Source organism: Dipodomys spectabilis, unplaced genomic scaffold (assembly GCF_019054845.1).
Source record: "Dipodomys spectabilis isolate Male_0828 unplaced genomic scaffold, ASM1905484v1 ptg000069l, whole genome shotgun sequence".
Lineage (NCBI taxonomy): Eukaryota > Metazoa > Chordata > Mammalia > Rodentia > Heteromyidae > Dipodomys > Dipodomys spectabilis.
Window position 1 is genome coordinate 13,706,762 of NW_024870746.1, and position 19,919 is coordinate 13,726,680.

Below are 19,919 nucleotides of genomic sequence, written 5' to 3' on the forward strand. Positions count from 1 at the left end.
TGTGGTAGGCAACCACGTCACCTCAGCTATACTTCTGGTCCAATGTAGTATTTTTTTTTGGGGGGGGGGGGGGTCCGGTCGTGGGGCCTGAACTCTGGGCCTGGGTGCTGTCCCTCAGCTCTTCAGCTCAAGGCTAGCCCTCTACCACTTGAGCCACAGCGCCACTTCTGGCTTTTTTCTTTTTGCTTATGTGGTACTGAGGAATCGAACCCAGGGCCTCAGGCATGCAAGGCAAGCGCTCTACCACTGAGCCACCTTCCCAGCCCCCAATGTAGTATTTTTAATACCATCTTAGTTCCATTTGCAATCAGGAAGACTGAAAGAATAATTTTCTATTGCTATTGAAAAGAAAACAAATGTGCTTTTATGCATAAATTTGTAAATAATTACTTAGAAAAACTTACCACATGCTTTTTTTAAATTTTATTTTATAGGGAGTACCAATTAGACTTGAAGTTGGGCCACGTGATATGAAAAGCTGTCAGTTTGTAGCTGTCAGACGAGATACTGGAGAAAAGCTAATAATTGCAGAAAATGAAGCTGAAACTAAACTTCAAGCTATTTTGGAAGATATCCAAGTTAACCTTTTCAGAAGGTAGTTTCTAAGTATCTTTTGTCTCATATTAAGTTTGCAGAAATGGACTGTTTCTCTCCTAGACTAATTTGGGTTAACTTTAGATCCAGGCTTTTAAGATATAAATGCAAGAGATCAAGGCATTGATGCTCACCTGCTAGGTACAGGTCAGTAGTATCTGAGAAGTTTTAGTAAATGCCAGTGCTTGATACCTTCCCTGAGATAGTAATTCAGTTGGTCTAGACAGAGCCTGGTAACTATAGTATAAAATGATCTCTGGGTGGGTATAAGGTAACCAAGGCCAAGAATCTCATCATTGGGTTTGGGACTGTTGGATAGGGAGGCTTTAGACCTGCTCTGACCTGTGGAAAGGAATCTTTTAGAATCATAGATCGTAAGGTGATCTCTAACGCACTAGAAAAATTGTGGTATTGGTGTCCTGTTTTTCCTGCCTACCTGAAGCAGAGATTAAGGCCACACCAGTAGCAATAGACTCTCCATTTGAGGGAAAGCAGTGCCTGCTTTGTATTTGTTAATTTATAATACCCTTTGTTTAATGCACATTCAGCCTCACATCTGGGAGAAATAGAAACTAAGATTTGTTTGTGTACAACTGATAGAATTTGTCAGAATTTAGAACAAGTAACTCCATCAGTAATTTTGTCTTAATGTTCAAATAGGGCTTTTGGTACAGTGGTTCTATTCCAGCGGAGCTTAGTGAATAACTTTTGTAGTCTTAACGGCGTGAAGTCAGTGTTGCAGGTCAGGATGGTTCTCCTCCCCCTGGTTATTCAGAAACCTTAATTCCTTTTATTTCATTGGATTTGCTATCTCCTAGAGCCTGGCCTCTAGTCATTTACATGGTCAAAACTAGATGACAGTCATGTCTAGACATGTTGGTTGGGCGGGGGGAATGTTCAGGAGCCATGCATACTGCCTTCAAGCTTCAGCCTAGGGAGTGCATATGACTTTTCTCACTGCACAGGCTCATCTCACTATAGTAACAAGGAAGGGAAGAAGCAGCCGCATGCTTGGAAGACAGCTAGTAGTGGTATAGCGTTCATGTGGTCAATAATGTTCTTTTTCCTTCATCACCACTCATGAGTGACTAAATAAGTGGCTTTGATGTGGAAGAGAATATTTATTTGTGGCATGTCTAAAACCTGGGATTCTTAGGAGAGGTATTCTTACATGGTATGTGAAATGTCTTGAGTTGGGCACCAGTGGCTTCTATTGACTCAGGAGGCTGAGATCTCAGGATCTTGGTTCAAAGCGAGCCTGACAGAAAAACATTAAGATTCTTTATTTCCAATTAACTACCAAAAGGACTTAAAGTGTTCCTGTGGCTCAAGTGATAGAGCTCCACCCTTGAGCAAAATAGCTAAGGGACAGCACCTAGGCCCTGAGTTCAAGTCCCAGTGCCAGCACAAAAAGAAAAAAGGAAATATCTCGACTAATATATATTCATGTGCTTTTCTTTTTCAAAATATCTTAACACCCTTGTGTTTGCTTATCACGACAGTCATAAATAGTAGTTACTAGATTTTATTTTACAGTATTTACTACTTTTCCAGTTCTGTAGAAAGAAAACTTTTCAAAAGTAACAGACTGCTGGGCTCCGGTGGCTCACACCTGTAATCCTAGCTACTCAGGAGGCTGAGATCTGAGGATCATGGTTCAAAGCCAGCCTGGGCAGGAGGGTCCATGAGACTCTTACCTCCAGTAAGCCACTAGAAAACCGGAAGTGGTGCTGTGGTTCAAGTGGTAGAGCGCTCGCCTGAGCTGAAGAGCACAGGGACAGTGGCCAGGCCCAGAGTTCAAGCCCTATGACCTACAAAAAAAAAAAGTAACATATTACCACAGGTAGGAAGTGGATAGCAAGGAATAGAATGTTACTCAGTTGAAGTCCGAGTGTCAGTGGCTCACGCCTGTAATCCTAACTACTCAGGAGGCTGAGATCTGAGGATCACAGTTCAAAGTCAGCCTGGGCAGGAAACTCTGTAAGACCCTTATCTCCAATAAACCACTCAGAAAACCCACAAGTGGCACTGTGGTTCAAGTGGTACAGACTGCTCACCTTGAGCTGAAGAGCTGAGGGATCGCACCCAGGCCGAGAGTTCAAGCCACACCACCGACAAAAAAAATAATAATGTTACTCAGTTGTGTCTCAATAGCAATAACAAAAGCAATGGTTGCCTACTGTGTACTTGGCAAATTTCCCACACCTTCATGTTCATGTAGCACTGTGATAAAGTGCTGATCTCCTTGAAGGTCACTCCTAGTAAAGGAAGTTAACTTTCAAATTGAGTTCTTCCAACTTCGGGTTTTTGTGGTCTTTTTTTTTTTCCTAATTGTTGCTTATGTGTTTTTATAAAACTAATTTGTAAAACATATTTTCTAATACTTTTGGTAGGGCTTCTGAAGATCTTAAGACTCATATGGTTGTGGCTAATACATTAGAAGATTTTCAGAAGATACTGGATTCTGGAAAGGTAAGAGATTTCCACAAACTGGGTTTTTTGTTTGTTTGTTTGTATTGTTTTGTTTTTAACAGTCACAGAAGAGATTGTAATTATTTAGCATTATATGTTATATTCTGCTGGTTCCCCAAAGTTCTGTCACTTTTTGGCTAACACTTGTAAACTCATGCTTAGTAATTTTGCCTAAAAAGACATTTGTTTGTTATGGACCCTAACTTCATTGTGTGATCATTTCATTTTGGTATCTATTCCTACAGTAAACAATATTCTAGTTTCAGAAATAAAACACAAGGTTAAAAGTCAGTTTCTCTCAATTCCCTGACTATACATTTCATTATATGTACGTGGCTCTTAGTCGATTGCTCTTTCTGAATAACATGGAAGAAAATGCTGCTCAGGTTTAAGCCTTCCTTTTTAAATGAGTGGCTACTTTGGGCTCCGTAAAGATTTTTTCAACTTAGGTAGTTTTTGACTGAGATTTCATTGGTTTTGTGTATTCTGTATATGTAACTGTCCTAGTTGTAAATATAATTTTGTAACTGATGTGCAAAGTTATTTATTATTGGAGTGAATCACTTATGGACTTTAGAATTCTACCTTACATGTTTGAGTACGCAACCAGTCCCATATCCCCAGGTTACAAATGAGAAAATCATCATGGGCCAGAGTCTAAAAGCCCAAGCTTCATAGTGTTGAACCTGGTGCTAGAAGTTAGATTCTGCTTCCTCCCCCACTGCTGTTCAGTTTAATGTACTTTTCTCTGTATTTTTTTAATGTTGAGAATATAAACAACACTCTGATTTATGAATGCTAGTATGTCTCATTGTACAAGCTGGTAATATTAATCTATGTGATTCTCAGTTTAATAACTTGTAAAAAAGTACAATATAGATCTCGAAATGCCCTTCAGATGGGGCTGGGAAGGTGGCTCAGTGGTAGAGCACTTGCCTTGCATGCTCAAGGCCCTGGGTTCGATTCCTCAGCACCACATAAGAAAAAAGCCGGAAGTGGCACTGTGGCTCAAGTGGTAGAGTGCTAGCCTTGAGCTGAAGAGCTGAGGGACAGCGTTCAGGCCCCACGACCGGACCCAAAAAAAAAAAAAAAATTGCCCTTCAGATTCATAATTCCTCGGGGTTTAGCCTTTTATTATTGTTTTATTGCCTTTGTCCTTTTTTTACAATTTATTTATGATATTTTCCTTTTGCCTCATAAATTTTTTATATAAAATTTTCTTTTACTATAGAAATATGGTGGTCAATTTACAACATAGTCTATTAGAGAAATCGCATAAGAGTTAATAAATCAATAGGGTAACTCAGTTAATCCATTGATTTCAAAGAAATGAATCTCAAAAGGTATTAATGGGAGTCGAATCTTTTATCCTGTTATTAATAAATTACTGCACAAATTTTAACTTCTATTATTATATGTTGAAATTTTTATTTTCTTTCTACTCTTGTCTGTTGTTATAGATGAAAAAAACAGAAAGACATTTGATTTATAGGATTTTATTTTGGTAGTTTTTCCAAAGGATGGGCTTAAGCCAATGAAAAACAATGCCTTTCTGTATGTGGTTTATTCTTATATATTAATAGTAGTTAATTTTGTTGAGCTCATGATTTTTGAATATTACTGTTTCTTATCATTTACTTTTTTTTCCTAAAATCTTTTTTTCTGGTATTAGGGACTGAGAACTACATGTGTTATACCCGTTGAACCCCACGCTCTTTTGTTTCTACTTCTTGTTTTTTGACTTAGAGTCTTGCTAACTCTGTTGAGACTGGCCTTGACCTCTGCATCCTTCTGTTTCCACCACCATGATTATAGGCATGTACCACTACTTCTAAGGGTTTACAACATTCCATACTACAAAAATGTATTTCTAAGAATAAATAGTTGGATGCCAGTGGCTCATGCCTGTAATCTAGCTTCTCAGGAGGCTGAGATCGGAGGATCACAGTTGGAAGCTAGCTCAGGCATTTCTTATCTCCAGTTAACCACTCAAAAACTGAAAGTGGTGCTATGGCTCAAATGGAAGAACCTAGCCTTGAGCACAAAGAGGCTCGGGGACAGTGCCTAGGCCCTGAGTTCAAACTCCACAACCAAAAAAAGAAGAAGAAATATAAAAATCATTAAATTAAGTTGAAAAACTTTTCACAGCTGAATAACTAAAAATGTCTATTGTCTCTTTCATATTAATGAAGGTCAAGCCCCAAAAGCCAGAATTTTCAAGTCTTATCCTCTAAACATTACTTTGAAACTAGAAAGAATTAAAGCATAGTTTTTATAAAATTACTACTTAGGAATTCAAATAAAACTTCTGTTGAATTTGTTTATATGCTACGACTATTTTACATTTTTTTAATTTTGTTTTGAAGATACAGACCATCTTGGTATTTTTTTAAGGAAGAAGAAAATTATAAAAAGCCGGGTGCTGGTGGCTCATGCCTGTAATCCTAGCTACTCAGGAGGCTGAGATCTGAGGATCGCGGTTCAAAGCCAGCCCGGGCAGGTGGCGCTGTAGCTCAAGTGGTAGAGTGCTCGCCTTGAGCTGAGGAGCTGAGGGACAGCGCCCAGGCCCAGAGTTCAAGCCCCACGACTGACAAAAAAAAAAAAAAAAAAATTATTAGTTACCAGATTTATATGTATTTATTTATTTATTGCCAGTCCTGGGACTTGATCTCAGGGCCTGGGCACTGCCCTGAGCTTCCTTTTTTTGCTCAAGACTAGTACTCTACAACTTAAACCACAGTGCCATTTCCAGCATTTTCTATTTATGGGGTACTGAGAAATAGAACTCAGGACTTCATGCATGATAGGCATGCACTCAGTCACTACGCCACATTCCCAGCCCCTATTTTTCTTTTTTCTTTCTTTTTTTTTTTTTTTTTGTCTGTCGTGGGGCTTGAGTTGTAGGCCTGGACGCTGTCCCTCAGCTCATCAACCCACGGCTAGTGCTCTACTTGAGCCACAGTGCTACTTCCAGCCTTTTCTGTTTATGTGGTGCTGAGGAATCGAACCCAGGGCCTCATGCATATGAGGCAAGCACTGTACCGCTGAGCCACCTTCCCTACCCCCTATTTTTCTTTATATTAAGTCTGTGGTTCTTCACTGCATAGTTGAAGGCAGATAAGAAAGTTTTTCCCCTGTTGTATCTATTATCATGAATTCCGCTCATCCATCCATCTGTTGTGATGTTGAGGATCAAACCGATGGTCTCAGGAATCATAGACAGGCCTGCTAAGCTAAAACTCTCAGTTTTTTCATGATTTTTTTGGTCAGTCATGGGGCTTGAACTCAGGGCATGGGTGCTGTCTGTGAACTTTATTACACGGAGCCACAGCTCCACTTACTGGTTTTCACATGGTAATTGGAAATAAGAGACTTGTGGACTTTCCCCAATCTCTGATGTCAGCCTCCTGAGTAGCTAGAATTGTGTCAGCCACAAGGACCTGGCTTTATCATGAATTTTATGAATACACATTTTATCATGCTTTTTTGTTTGATAACTCTCAATAGAAGGAATTAACTGTTATTTTGGTTTGTATCTCTGGGTTTGTTTTTGCTTTAGCTTTCATTGCACCAAGAATTTCTATATTGAAACTACTTCAAATGTTTATTCTAGCCAATCTCTGCCATTTTCTTCCATTCTTGTCAAAACTCTTCCAAGTCTTACCACGAAATTTATCACCTCTTTATTGTTTATCAGAAAAAGTTTATAAGCTGGGAATTAGATTGATATATTGAACTGAGTAAACTGAGAGTCTTGGTTAACTATCTTTTTGCCTTCCCCCTGTGTTAATAGGGGAAAGTTGGTGAGGAATCTGGGGACATTGGTATTATTTCTTTTCTATTCTTTTTTTTTTTTTTTTGCCAGTCCTGGGGCTTGAACTCAGGGCCTGGGCACGGTCCCTGAGCTTCTTTTGCTTAAGATTAGCACTCTAGCACTTGAGCCACTTACAGCTTTTTCTGTTTATGTGGTATTGAGGAATCCAGCCCAGAGCTTCATGCATGCCTAGGCAAGCACTCTACCACTAAGCCACATTCCCAGCCCGAATATTACTTCTAATAGCTCTTGTATCTCCCTTTCATAGAGCTATAGATTACCATCGGCTGCTTGTTAATTTCTGATGTGTTAATGATGTTCTTCGCATCATTAACATTAATCTCCAGGATTTGGGCAGTGGGCTACCCTATAATTATTATTGCAGATAGATCTCATTTTGTGGTGGACATACTATGAAAGAACTGGGAGAAATCTTAATTCTGGTCTAGTCAAAACTTTACATTGTATTGAGGAAAAAAATCTAAAGATTTTTAAACAAATGTAAAGTTTCAAAATTAAGACAAAGGCCTAAGTGACCATTATTCAACTTTTTTTAAAATTTTATTTATTTTTTAATTTTAATTTATTTTCTAGTGTTGGTTCAGTCCTGGGGCTTGAACTCTTTTTTTTTTGTGGTAGTTTAGTGGATCTAAGAATCTTACAGACTTGCCTTCCCAGGCTGGCTTTGAACCATGATCCCCAGATCTCAGCCTCCTAAGTTGCTGGCACCCAAGTTACAGAGTGCGAATTATTCACTTAGCCATAGCCTATCAGAAATGTCAGGTCTTCCTGATTGTTGCTATTGCAATCATCACTTTAAAAACCACTATGAAGTGTCTCCTGTTCATACTCCCTGTAGCCATCAGGTATGTAAAACAGCCATTAGTACATATCTGATAAGGTTCTGCTGAGTGTACTATGTTGTAGCCGGGTTATTAGGACATGTTACAGTACTGCAGAGATTCCTTCAGTGTGTCTTATTCTGAGTTTGGATTTTTGATGGTAGAGCAAGAAAATTCTGAGCAAGTTTCTAAGTACTGTGGCTAGAAAGAGACTGGGAGCCCCATACTTTTTGCCATGAGTTATAGAGAAAACTCAAATCCTTCTATAGATAGAACGGGTTAGAAATACTGAACACTTCTCCTTTTCTTATTAGATTGCTCAGATTCCATTCTGTGGGGAAATTGACTGTGAAGACTGGATCAAAAAGACCACTGCCAGGTAAACATCATTAACTAACATGCTTGTGAAGTCTTGTATCTGTGAGAGAATGCGTTATCCAGTATGGATAACTGGAATTCTTATTTGCTTATTTCCAGGGATCAGGATCTTGAACCTGGTGCTCCATCCATGGGAGCTAAAAGCCTTTGTATCCCTTTCAAGCCACTCCGTGAGCTGCAGCCTGGAGCCAAATGTGTCTGTGGCAAGAACCCTGCCAAATTCTACACCTTGTTTGGTCGGAGTTACTGAAAGATAAAACAAACGTCACTCTCTAGTCCTCCTGACTTTTTAAAAAGTTGATACTAATAATCTTCTCATACACTTTTTTGATTTTTTAAAATAAAAGGAGGTCACATGGATGAACAGCTATTCTTATGAATAAATTAACAATGAAAAGATTTTTCTGTAAACAACTCCAGTAATAAATATCATGAACTAATAGTGCTTCATGTATTCTTTTCTCTCTGAAATACCTAAATTACATGCACAAATTTCTATCAAGAGATGGGTCACTGAAAATTAGTTATGGTCTACCTACCTGTCGTCCTTCTGTGGTTCCTAATACTGAGCCTAAAATCACCACAAATAATAATAAACTTTTCCTTGAGCTTCTCTCCCTTTAGTTACCATTGGATCTCTAGAAGTCAAGTTTTAATTTATGAAGGAGTAGTCAATCAGCCCTTCTCCTACTTCTTTCTTTCCGTCTTTCCTTACCCTTCTTTTGCCCTCACAGTGGTGTTTTTCACCAAAATCAGTGGTGATACCCTAGGTCAGAGTGAATGTTCAATTATTCTTGGCTTGCTAAATCATGACTGCATATGATACTCTTTTTATTATGCTTATTTCTATGATTTGCCCCTTTACCTTCTGACTTTTTCGTAGTTATGATTCACCAGCTTTTCTTCCTTGGTTTGCTGCTAATATATTTATATATTAAATATCCATACATGGCCTTCTTCTCATACTGTCTCATCAACCTCATCTAATCTCAGTTTCTAACAGCATTAATAGGCAAACAACTCTTCACATTTGTATCTCCAGGTCTGAGCTCTAGACCTGTTTTAGTTACACTAAATTCTCTATGTTCCATCAACATTTTCGGGTTGGCATGCCTCCAAAATCTCATTTCACTCTCTATCCCAGTCTTTGCTGCCTGGAAGAACAGCTCTGACCCTGTAAACTCAAACAGGAAACCGGAATACTAGGCAGCTGCTCTAACTCTGACATCCATAGTCTTTAGCCAGCAAAATAAATAGCTGTTAGGTTGAATGTGTTTATACCTTCCCTTCCATAGATTAATCTGTTAATCTCGAAGCCAGTCTCTACATTTCCATGGGTGCTTTTGTGTTTGTCTTTTTTTTGGTTTACACCTTGAAATCCTTTTGTGGCTGGCCATCATTTGCCTACTTCAGCAGACTCTTCCTGTCTTTGCACCCCAACCAGGTAGGGCCTCTTGCTGTTTCCCATCTATGTCTCTTTTCCTGGAATACTTTTTACCTTTAATTTCTAGTATCCTTTGTAATGTCTTCCTTCAGCACTCTGTTCCAGTAGGGTTTTCCATATTGACAGTGATCAATACACCAGTAAAGAGGAAGTGCTCCAAAAGGGCCTACATTCTAAGCAGTTTTGAAAGATGAATAGAATTTTAGTGTAAATGGAGGAAGAAAAATGTGTCAGGCAGAGGAAGTAAGATTCAAAGGCAGTAAAGTACCTGGCTATGTGTAAGAAACAGGAACTGTTCTTACATTGATAGGAAATTGTTACTTGAAAGCATACTAACTACAGTATGCTTTAAGAATAATGTCATAACTATATGAGAGCAAGTGAAATATTTTAGCCACATCTTTGAACTCTGAATCAGTTTCATGATGGATGGCAATTCTTCATTACTTTTCCATGGTTAGAAGCAATGTAAACTGCTTATTTCTTAAATAGGAAAGAAGTCTGATACCCATTAGAGAGTTCCTCTACCTCATAGAGTAAGGTAGAACAGCTAACACATGGTGACAGCTATTGCTATGACAGGATCAGCTGGAAGTTACTCCTAACAGCTTTAAAGTAGTCACTTATCCTCTTAGTATTCAGGGAAACAATTAGAAGCTAAAGTGTTGAGGCTCTTTGATTTTGTACTTTGTGCTGGTTCTGGGGCTTGAGCTCAGGACCTGAGCACCATCTCTGAATTTTTGCCAAAGGCTAGTGCTCTACCACTTGAACCAAAATTCTACTTCTAGTGGCTAATTGAAAGTGACTTTCCTGCATAGGCTGGCTTCAAACAGTGATCCTTAGATCTCAGTTTTCTGAATAGCTAGGATTACCCCCATGAGCCACTACCACCAGCCTAAAGTGTTTTTGTTTTTGTCAGTCATGGGACTTAAACTCAGGGCCTGGGTGCTATCCCTGAGCTTTTGTGTTCAAGCCTAGTGCTCTACCACTTGAGCCACAGTGCCACTTCCAGTTTTCTGGTGGTTAATTAGAGATGAGTCTCATGTACTTTCCTGCCTGGCCTGGCTTTGAACTGTGATTGTATCAGCCTCCTGAGTAGCTAGGACACAGATATGAGCCACCAGCATCTGGCTGTTTTCTTTCTTTTTTTTTTTTTGGGGGGGGGGGTCCAGTTGTGGGGCCTGAACTCTGGGCCTGGGCGCTGTCCCTCAGCTCTTCAGCTCAAGGCTAGCGCTCTACCACTTGAGCCACAGCACCACTTACGACTTTTTTTTTTAACATGCTTTTATTTAACTATACATTTATTGGTGGTGTAAACTAGGAAGATGGATGGATTTTTTTTTTGTGGGGGGGGGTCCGGTTGTGGGGCCTGAACTCTGGGCCTGGGTGCTGTCCCTCAGCTCTTCAGCTCAAGGCTAGCACTCTGCCACTTGAGCCAGCCTTTTTTTTTTTTTTTCTTTCTGCTTATGTGGTGCTGAGGAATTGAACCCAGGGCCTCATGCATGCAAGGCAAGCACTCTACCACTGAGCCACCTTCCCAGCCCATCTGGCTGTTTTTTTTTTTCCTTTTTTTTTTTTTTTAAAGCTGGTCTATAAAGGAAATGTGAAGTCATTCATAGACTAATTACCACTTGTTTTGTGCCTGAACTAATCAGAAGAGCCTTAAATATGCTGTCCAAAAGGAATTCACTGTTCAGAGAAATGATTAAGGACTTTTTTCCCTGAAATTTAGATTTAGGTAAAATATCAAAAAAGTGCCTTCTAAAGCCAGATGCTGGTGGCTCACACCCATAATCTTAGCTACGCAGGAGTTCTATCGTTAAGCACAAAGAGTCTCAGGGACAGTGCCCAACCAGAGTTCAGCCCCAGGACCAGCAAAAAAAAATGAACAAAAACAACAAAAATTCTTAAGAAGACAGGACCTTGTTATCTTCAGACTGTTTTGGCTCTTGCTTGTCACTTTTACTATAATTAGAATATGTCAGTCATTTATTTAGCAAATTGCCTACTTTGCCCAGGGCCAGAAGATAGATATAGTAGTAGGTAAAACTAAAAGTAACTTCATTTTCTCAGTTCTGTTTTCTGGTATTAGTTGTATTTAAGATGCAGAATCAGGCAGTCTGTGCATTGAGCTGAGTGACCCAGCTGAGTGACCCATTGAGCTGAGTGAGCAGACAGCCATTCTATGCTTGAGCTTAACCTTGTTCTGCCACGCCAGTAGGCCTAAAATAACAAGCATAAACGTATTTTCCTTGTGAGTCAGCTAAGGCAATGTCAAATCAATGTCTCCAACATTTTGGAAAGTTTTAATAATGTTTGGAACATCAATGGTACTGCAATGATAGAAAGCATTTTAAGTCACATAATGGAAATGTCACCAAAAACCAAGTTGTTGTTGTTGTTGTTGTTTTTTGGGGGGGGGGGGGTGGTCCGGTCGTGGGGCCTGAACTCTGGGCCTGGGCGCTGTCTCTCAGCAATTTAGCTCAAGGCTAGCACTCTACCACTTGAGCCACAGTGCCACTTCTGGCTTTTTTTCTTTTTGCTTACATGGTGCTGAGGAATCGAACCCAGGGCCTCATGCATGCAAGGCAAGCACTTTACCACTGAGCCACCTTCCCAGCCCAAAAACCAAGTTTTGAGAGAAATAACTTTTTTTGGTGGGGGGCGGCGTCAGTTCGTGGGGCTTGAACTTGGTCTGGGCACTGTCCCTGAGCTCTTCAGCTCCGGGTGAATGCTCAACCACTTGAGCCACACTACCGCTTCCAGTTTTCTGGTGATTAATTGGAAATAAAAGTCTCACGGATGTTCCTGCCCAGGCTGGCTTTGAACTGCGATCCTCAGATCTCAGCCTCCTGAGTAGCTAGGATTACAGGCATGAACCACCAGCACCTGGCCTATCATTAATCTTTTTACTCTCCATTCTTTTGTACCTACTTCACACTGCCCTGAAGTCATGGCTGATAGGATCAGGCAGGAGTTCCAGGCTTTTTTTGCTCTATGTAGTCCTTCAACAGCATAGACTAGACTCATCCACATTAGGAGGCAGTCTGCTCTACTGTCTATGGCTTCAAATGTTAACCTCATCCTGAAACATTCTCAAACCCCCAGAATTTCCCTTTGAAACCAAGGGAACACATAAAAGTAACTATCACATCAGATTATTCTTATTACTAGTTTAGTTTTTTGCATTACTAGGGTTTGAACTCTGGGCCTTCTGTTTGCTAAGTAGGTGTTCTATTGCTTGAGCCACACCCACAGGCTTTTGCTCTAGTTATTTTTGAATCAAAGTCTCCATTTTTTCCCCACCAACCTGGACCACAACTTCTTATGCATGCTACCGGTATAGCTGGGATAGCAGATTACCTCACTGGGACCAGATTTTTCATTGCACAGGTCTCAAACCATAATGCTCCCAATCACGGTCTCCTGAGTGGGATACAGACAAGCATGCGACAGCCTGTATTTCTTTTAAAGTAGTAATAGTGAGGCTGTTCAAAACAATACAGGCCACTATTATTTTCCACATTGGTAAACCCCAAAGAGCTGTAAGGGTCTAACAGGTCTTAGGATTTTTTTCCCCCAATTGTGGGACTTGAACTCAGGGCCTGGGCCCTGTCCTTGGACTTTTTTTGCTTAAAGCTAGGGCTCTACCCCTTTGAGCCACAGTTCCACTTCCAATTTTTAGGTAGGTCGTTGGAGATGAAAGTCTCACTGCCTTTCCCACTCCGGTAGGCTTTGAACTGTGATCCTCACATCTCAGCCTCCTTACTAGCTAGAATTACAGGCATAACCCACCAGCACCTGGCAGATCTTAGGATTTTTAAAGAATTTTTAAGAATGAAATTTCCTTGCACCATAGTTTGTCTTTTATCCTGAAGCTATGAGGGATTGTCTTTAGCTCCTCCGTATTAAAAATGCATCTCCATGCCTCAATGAGAAGAATGTTCTTTTCTTATTTATGAAGACTGGAAGGAGGGTAGTAGTTTATTCCTGGTCAGTGGGCAAAGTTGTAGACACTGTAGCTTTAACATTGGCTTTTACGTACTGTAGCTTTGATTTCCAGGTCAGTGGCCCTAGAATATTCCTGGTTTCACACAGTAGATGGCATTCAAAGCTACTTACACATCAGATAGTCAAGACATGATTGTTGATATCAAATGACTTACTTCATTACCGCTACTGATTCATGCATGGAGCAGGAGAACCTGGAAAGTCCATAGGTATCCATGAGCTACACAATTGAAAGATATTTAGCTCTGTAAGAAAACAAAGACATACAACCAAACAAATGTCTCAAGCCCATATCGGGAGCCAGTGTCTTCCATTTCTACAAACCTTTGCTCACATGACATCTCTTGCTTAATTGCCCTTTAAACTATTTTATGGCTTTATAGCAGCCTATAAAAGATGATTTCCAAATATGAGAAACACTGAAAGGCTGAAGGGGTGAATTAGCAAGGAGCTGTTATCAGTAAATCTGTGGCTGCTCTCCGAAGAGCTCAGCCTTCCTGAGAAACAGAGGAGAGACTTCCAGAACACTCAGCTGCTATGGGGCGCTACTCGGGAAGGAGCTTCCGTTTGATCGCCATGTGTGTGGTCAGCACCCTCCTTTTTGTGATGGAGTTAGTGATCTCTCACGTAGGCAACTCCCTCTCTTTGGCGTCTGATGCATTTGCCGTCCTTTCTCACCTTTTGTCCATGATCATAGGACTTTTCGGTGTCAGGGCTAGCAGAATAAAACATCACAGGAAGAGCACATTTGGTTTTCTTCGGGCAGATGTGGTGGGAGCGTTTGGCAACAGTGTTTTTGCTGTGGCACTCATGTTCAGCATCCTGGTTGAAGCCATCAAGAGGTATATCAATCCCCAGAAGACAGAGAAGCCCCTGCTGGTACTTGGTGCTGGAGTCGTTGGGCTGTTCTTCAATATTCTTAACTATGTCATCTTCTTGGACTGCTCCTACTGCACAGCGCCCAGGTCTCAGGGCGACACCAAAACAGGTAAAGCTCTTCTGATGGTGGTAGCAAAGTTATAGAGCATTCTGGCAGGTGTTGTGTTCAGGGGCCTCTGGGGCTCCTATCTGGAGAGGCCCTACTCACTGGGTGGGCCTCTTTTCCTTGTGATTTTACAATAGGTCTTTCTTAGAAGACTGGCTTTCAGTCTGGCTTTTCAGGCCATTTGCATGGGTGGAAGGTGCTCTTTAATTTTTCCTCTCAAAGAATGAAACAGTATGTTCAGATCAGTAGGAAGGAATCAAATGCACTGACCGGAGGTGTATGGGGAACAAGTGGAAAGAAAATGCATGCGGTGTCATAAACAGTCTCCTTAGATGTGACATGGCTGTGTTTGAATTTTAAAGTTCTAAAAAACGTGGGGCTGCATATCTAACTCACTGATAAACTCTTAGAGACACTGTTAACAGAAGTTAATGAATGTTATGTAAAACGGGGAGAGGGACGACACTAAAAGAAGATTGTGGTTTCTGACCAGGAATATTTGCACTTATTTATTGTAGGCATATATTCTCTGCGAGTAAAAGGAAAACAATGTACCTGTGAATCCTCAAAAAGGACTTAAGAGTGGATACCAAAGTTACTGGGTCATCTGTTGCCAGATTGAATTAAATCTTGGAAGAAAACAGTAAATCTAAAAAGTAGCTTCTTTATGAGATGGAATCATGTTTTTTCACTTTATTGCCATAAAGTGACTTAAAATTATATATATAATTATATATAAGCTTGTATATATAATTATATATAAAATTATGTATATGTATATATGTTGCAAAAAATCAAAAATATATGTCAAGTTTTTCCTTATTTAGTATTGATCCTTTTTTTTCTGTTTGCATTCTTCAGTCATCATAGTCAGAGTTCAAGCCCCACAACTGACAAAAAAAAAAAAATTAAAACATCCTATTTTGGGAAGTGGTGCTGTGGCTCAAGTGGTAGAGCCCTAGCCTTGAGCTGAAGAGCTGAGGGACAGCGCCCAGGCCCAGAGTTCAAGCCCCACGACCGACAAAAAAAAAAAAATCCTATTTTGTAAAAAGCAATATTAACGCAATATCATGATTACATCAGTCACCAAGTGAAAACTACCACTTGGGGTTTCAGATGATAAAATTCATGTGTTCAATATGGCATGTATATAGAATTCAACTATATAATTATTAGGCATAAAGTTAAGCCTGGGAGATTATTTCAGATTGTCAATATTACTGGGCTTACATATCTTTAGTTGTGCCACAAGATTTCTTTATTCTCTCTCTCTTTCTTTCTTTCTCTCTCTCTTTCTCTCTGTCTCTCTTTCTCTCTGTCTCTCTCTCTTTCTTTCTTTCTTCCTTCCTTCCTTCCTTCCTTCCTTCCTTCCTTTCTCTCTTTCTTTCTCCAGTCCTGGGGCTTGAACTCAGGGCCTGAGCACTGTCCCTGAGCTTCTTTTGCTCAAGGCTAGCACTCTACCACTTGATCCACAGCACACTTCTGGCTTTTTCTGTTTATGTGGTACTGAGGAATCAAACCCAGGGCTTCGTGCATGCTAGGCAAGCACTTTACCACTAAGCCACATTTCCAGCCCCTAACTTTATTCTTGATAGATGATCTCTGTCTGCATTTAATAAAGCCATTTAGGTTAGAGTTCTGACTTTGACACAGTTAGAACTTATATACATTCATAGTTCTTTTTCATAAGCTGAATTATTATCACACAGCTCTTAATTCACTTTTCCTTTGGGAAACCACTTTCTAGTGTTTATGTCCATGCTGAGGTAACAGTTAAAAGGCTTAAGGAAAGAATGTTACCCTGACCACATGGGCTTCTGCTGGTTTTATTCTGGAGTATGTCTCTTCCTGTAGAGTATACGGTATTACATTGTATTCTTCTGTAATAACTAAGTGTAGTTTATAGCCAATGCCTTAATATTGGTATTCTATGTTACATTGTTATTTTGGCAGCTTTTAGTGTCCTTGAATTTTTTTAGAGGGGAGGGGGGGTTCGGTCGTGGGCCTGAACTCTGGGCCTGGGTGCTGTCCCTCAGCTCTTCAGCTCAAGGCTAGCGCTCTACCACTTGAGCCACATTGCCACTTCTGGCTTTTTTCTTTTTGCTTATGTGGTACTGAGGAATCGAACTCAGGGCCTCATGCATGCAAGGCAAGTGCTCTACCACTGAGCCACCTTCCCACCCAGCCCCTCCTTGAATTTTTTGATTAGAAATTTTAGTGTTTAAGGTTTCCAAGGAGTTTTAGGACAACTGTTTAGCTTGTTACCATTTATGTCTGTAGGTAAGTATTTATTGTTTTGTTTGAACACAGATTGTTTTGTATTGGTACTAGATTTTGAACTCATGGCTGGCCTAAAGTTTGCTTGGCTAGATTGCTTGGCTGGAGCTCTACTATTTGAGCATTGCTTCCAGCCTAGCCTTTTGTTGGAGATGGAACTACACTGTAGACTTTTGTCCTTGGACTGGATTGGAACCTACAATCCTCTGGATCTCAGCTTCCTCAGTAGCTAATACAACAGGCGTGAGCCACTGGCTCCCAGCTTCGAAACCACATTTTAGTGTCTTTCCCATTATTTACTGTTTCTTTTTTTTACTTTTATTGTTTTGATCGGTTGTGGGCTTGAGCTCTTGGCCTGAGCACTGTCCCTCAGCTCTTCAGCTCAAGGCAAGCGCTCTACCACTTGAGCCACAGCGCCACTTCCCTTCCCATTATTTAAAGAGTAAATATGTAGGTCAAATAAATCTCATAAGTTAACATTGACCTAACAAGAATTAGCTTATATTTCAGTAGGAAATATAACTAATCCATGTATAATAATATCTAAGGGAGAAAAAAATGCTTATATTTGAAACAAGGTCTCATTATGTAGCCCAGTTTTTCCTGGAACTCATGATTCTCTTGCCTTAGCCTGCTGAATGCTGGAGTTTCAGGCATGAACCACCATGCCAGATAAGGGGAGAAAAATGGTTCTTCACTTCAAAAGATTTGTCTTTATTTAGTGCATATAAAACCTTGGCTTGAAGTACTTTGAGGTGCCTATCGACTACAGAACTGCTGATACCAGCTGGGTTAGTGTTCAGAATGCAATAATCCATCATCGTGGTGGGATCTGTAGCGAGAGACCTTCTCACTCAGCAAAACTGCAGTCTCCCTGGTTCTGTAGATCTTTTACTGTTGTGCTTTATATGAGTGCTGTGAGAACTGATACTCATTATGCTTGTTTGAGATCACAGAAAAGTAAAATAATGATAATAATAATCAAGGCCACTAACTTGAAGTATTACCCAAATGGTATATATGGTTAAGACTTTCAACATGGTTGGGTCTCATGGAGTGACTTAGGCAGACATACAAAGTCAGGTGTATTTTTAAAACCATGGAGAAAAAAAGAATATGTGAAGTACAGGACTGTAATCTCAGCATTTAGGAGATAGAGGGAGGAGAAGCTCAAGTTTGAGGCCAGACTGGTCTGGGAGACACTGGGGTAGAGAGGGAGAAAGAAAGAGGGGGGGGGGGAAGCAAAAGAAAACAAAGAGAAAGAAGAAAATTAAGAAGGAGAAAGGGGGGAAGGAAGAAAATGAAAGGTGAAAAAAGAAGGAAGGAAAGAAAGGAGAAGAAAAGAAAAAGCAAAAGAAAAAGGAGAAAAGGAAGGCAGGCAGAAAGGAGCAGGAGGGAAGGAAAGAAATAAGTGAAAGAAGAAAGAAAAAAAGGGCTGGGAATGTGGCTTAGTGGTAGAGTGCTTGCCTGGCATGCATGAAACCCTGGGTTTGATACTTCAATTTCACATAAACAGAAAAGTCAAGAAGTGGTGCAGTGGCTCAAGTGGTAGAGTACTAACCTTGAGCACAGAAAACCTCAAGGACAGAATCCAGGCCCTGAATCCAAGCCCCAGGACTGGCAAGAAGGAAGGAACAAGGAAGGATGGAAGGAAGGCAGGAAGGATGGAAGGAAGGAAGGAAGGGAGGGAAGAAAGAGGAAAGGAAGGAAGGAAGGAAGGAAGGAAGGAAGGAAGGAAGGAAGGAAGGAAGGAAGGAAGGAAGGAAGGGAGGGAGGGAGGGAGGGAGGGAGGGAGGAAGGGAGGGAGGGAGGGAGGAAAGAGGGAAGGAGTGCTGCGAATGTGGCTTAGTGGTAGAGTGCTTGCCAAGCATGCATGAAGCCCTGGGTTCCATTCCTCAGTACCACATAAATAGGAAAAGCAGGAAATGGCACTATGGCTCAAATGGTAGAGCGCTAGCCTTGAGCAAAAGAAGCTCAGGAACAGTGCCCAGGCCCTGAGTTCAAGCCCCAGGGCTGGCTTCCAACAGTGATCATCAGATCTCAGCCTCCTGAGTAGCTAGGATTACAGGCGTGAGCTCCTGGCACCCAGCCCTACAACCCTTTTTTATGTGCTGGTTATTTGTTAGAGTCTTACTTACTTCTCAGGCATGCACCTGGACCTTGAAGCATTTATTTTAGGCTTCCTGTTGTTACCAGCTTAATACGTACACAGCTTCTTCTACTGAGTTGGACTCTCATGGGCTTTTCTACGTAGGCTGTACTGGTACAAGAATCCTCCCAGTCTTAGCCTTCCACATAGCTAGAATTACAGGTGTACACCATGACACTCAACTAATGGCTGAAAGGGGGTCTAGTGAACTTGTTTGTTTTAGCTGGCCTCAACTATAAACTTCCTGAGCTCAGCCTCCCTAGTGGCTAGGATTATGGGCATGAGCCACTGGTGCCAGGCTCCTTCCTTCTACCTATCTTTCTTTCTTTGAGATAGGGCCTTACTATATAGTCCAGGTTGGCCTTGAACTCACAATCCTCCTGCCTCAGCCTCCCCTGTGTGGAGATTTATAGGTGTGAGCCATTATGTTTAACTGTTTCTGCTTTTTCCTATTCCTTATTTACTTTGATTTTTTCCCTTGATTTTCATGTTGATTTTTGCTCCATTTCTTTTCTGAAAAAGTATTTTTCAAGCCTGAATTTTCTTTAAAATGTAACTACTAGAACACTATGCACTTGACTTACACTGGAACTGAAAATCTTGCTATACACTGGCCTTTTTTTTTTAAGCTAAAACTAATTTTAGGCAGCTCACTTTCTAGTACCATGGCTTTTAGTCTCTTTTGCATCATTTTTTCTGTCTAGGACATATCAGTCTTGTTTAAGATTATATTTATTTTTTGTTGGTCATGGGGCTTGAATTTGGGGTCTGTACTGACCCTGAGCATTTGCACTCAAGGCTAGTTAGGGCTCTACCACTTTGAGCCATAGAGCCATTTCTGGTTTTCTGGTGGTTAATTGAAGACAAGAGTCTCAGACTTTCCTCCCAGGTTGGTTTTGTACCATGATCCTCAGGTCTCAGCCTCCTGGGTGGCTAGTATTACAGGTGTGGGC

General features: G+C 40.7%; 2 protein-coding genes across 2 annotated transcripts in view; both read left to right on the forward strand.

The window, feature by feature from the left end:
- The window catches only part of Eprs1 (glutamyl-prolyl-tRNA synthetase 1), a 65,200-nt gene extending 56,660 nt beyond the window's left edge, over positions 1–8,540 (forward strand). The window contains exons 29-32 of the mRNA XM_042681397.1: positions 435–595; positions 2,988–3,066; positions 8,037–8,101; positions 8,200–8,540. Coding sequence (XP_042537331.1) covers positions 435–595; positions 2,988–3,066; positions 8,037–8,101; positions 8,200–8,350 — 456 coding nt within the window. The 3' untranslated portion in view covers positions 8,351–8,540. The remainder of the gene's footprint in view (positions 1–434; positions 596–2,987; positions 3,067–8,036; positions 8,102–8,199) is intronic.
- Positions 8,541–14,092: 5,552 nt separating this feature from the next.
- Positions 14,093–19,919, forward strand: part of Slc30a10 (solute carrier family 30 member 10) — a 37,238-nt gene continuing 31,411 nt past the window's right edge. The window contains exon 1 of the mRNA XM_042681287.1: positions 14,093–14,543. Within this exon, the coding sequence (XP_042537221.1) occupies positions 14,093–14,543 (451 nt within the window). The remainder of the gene's footprint in view (positions 14,544–19,919) is intronic.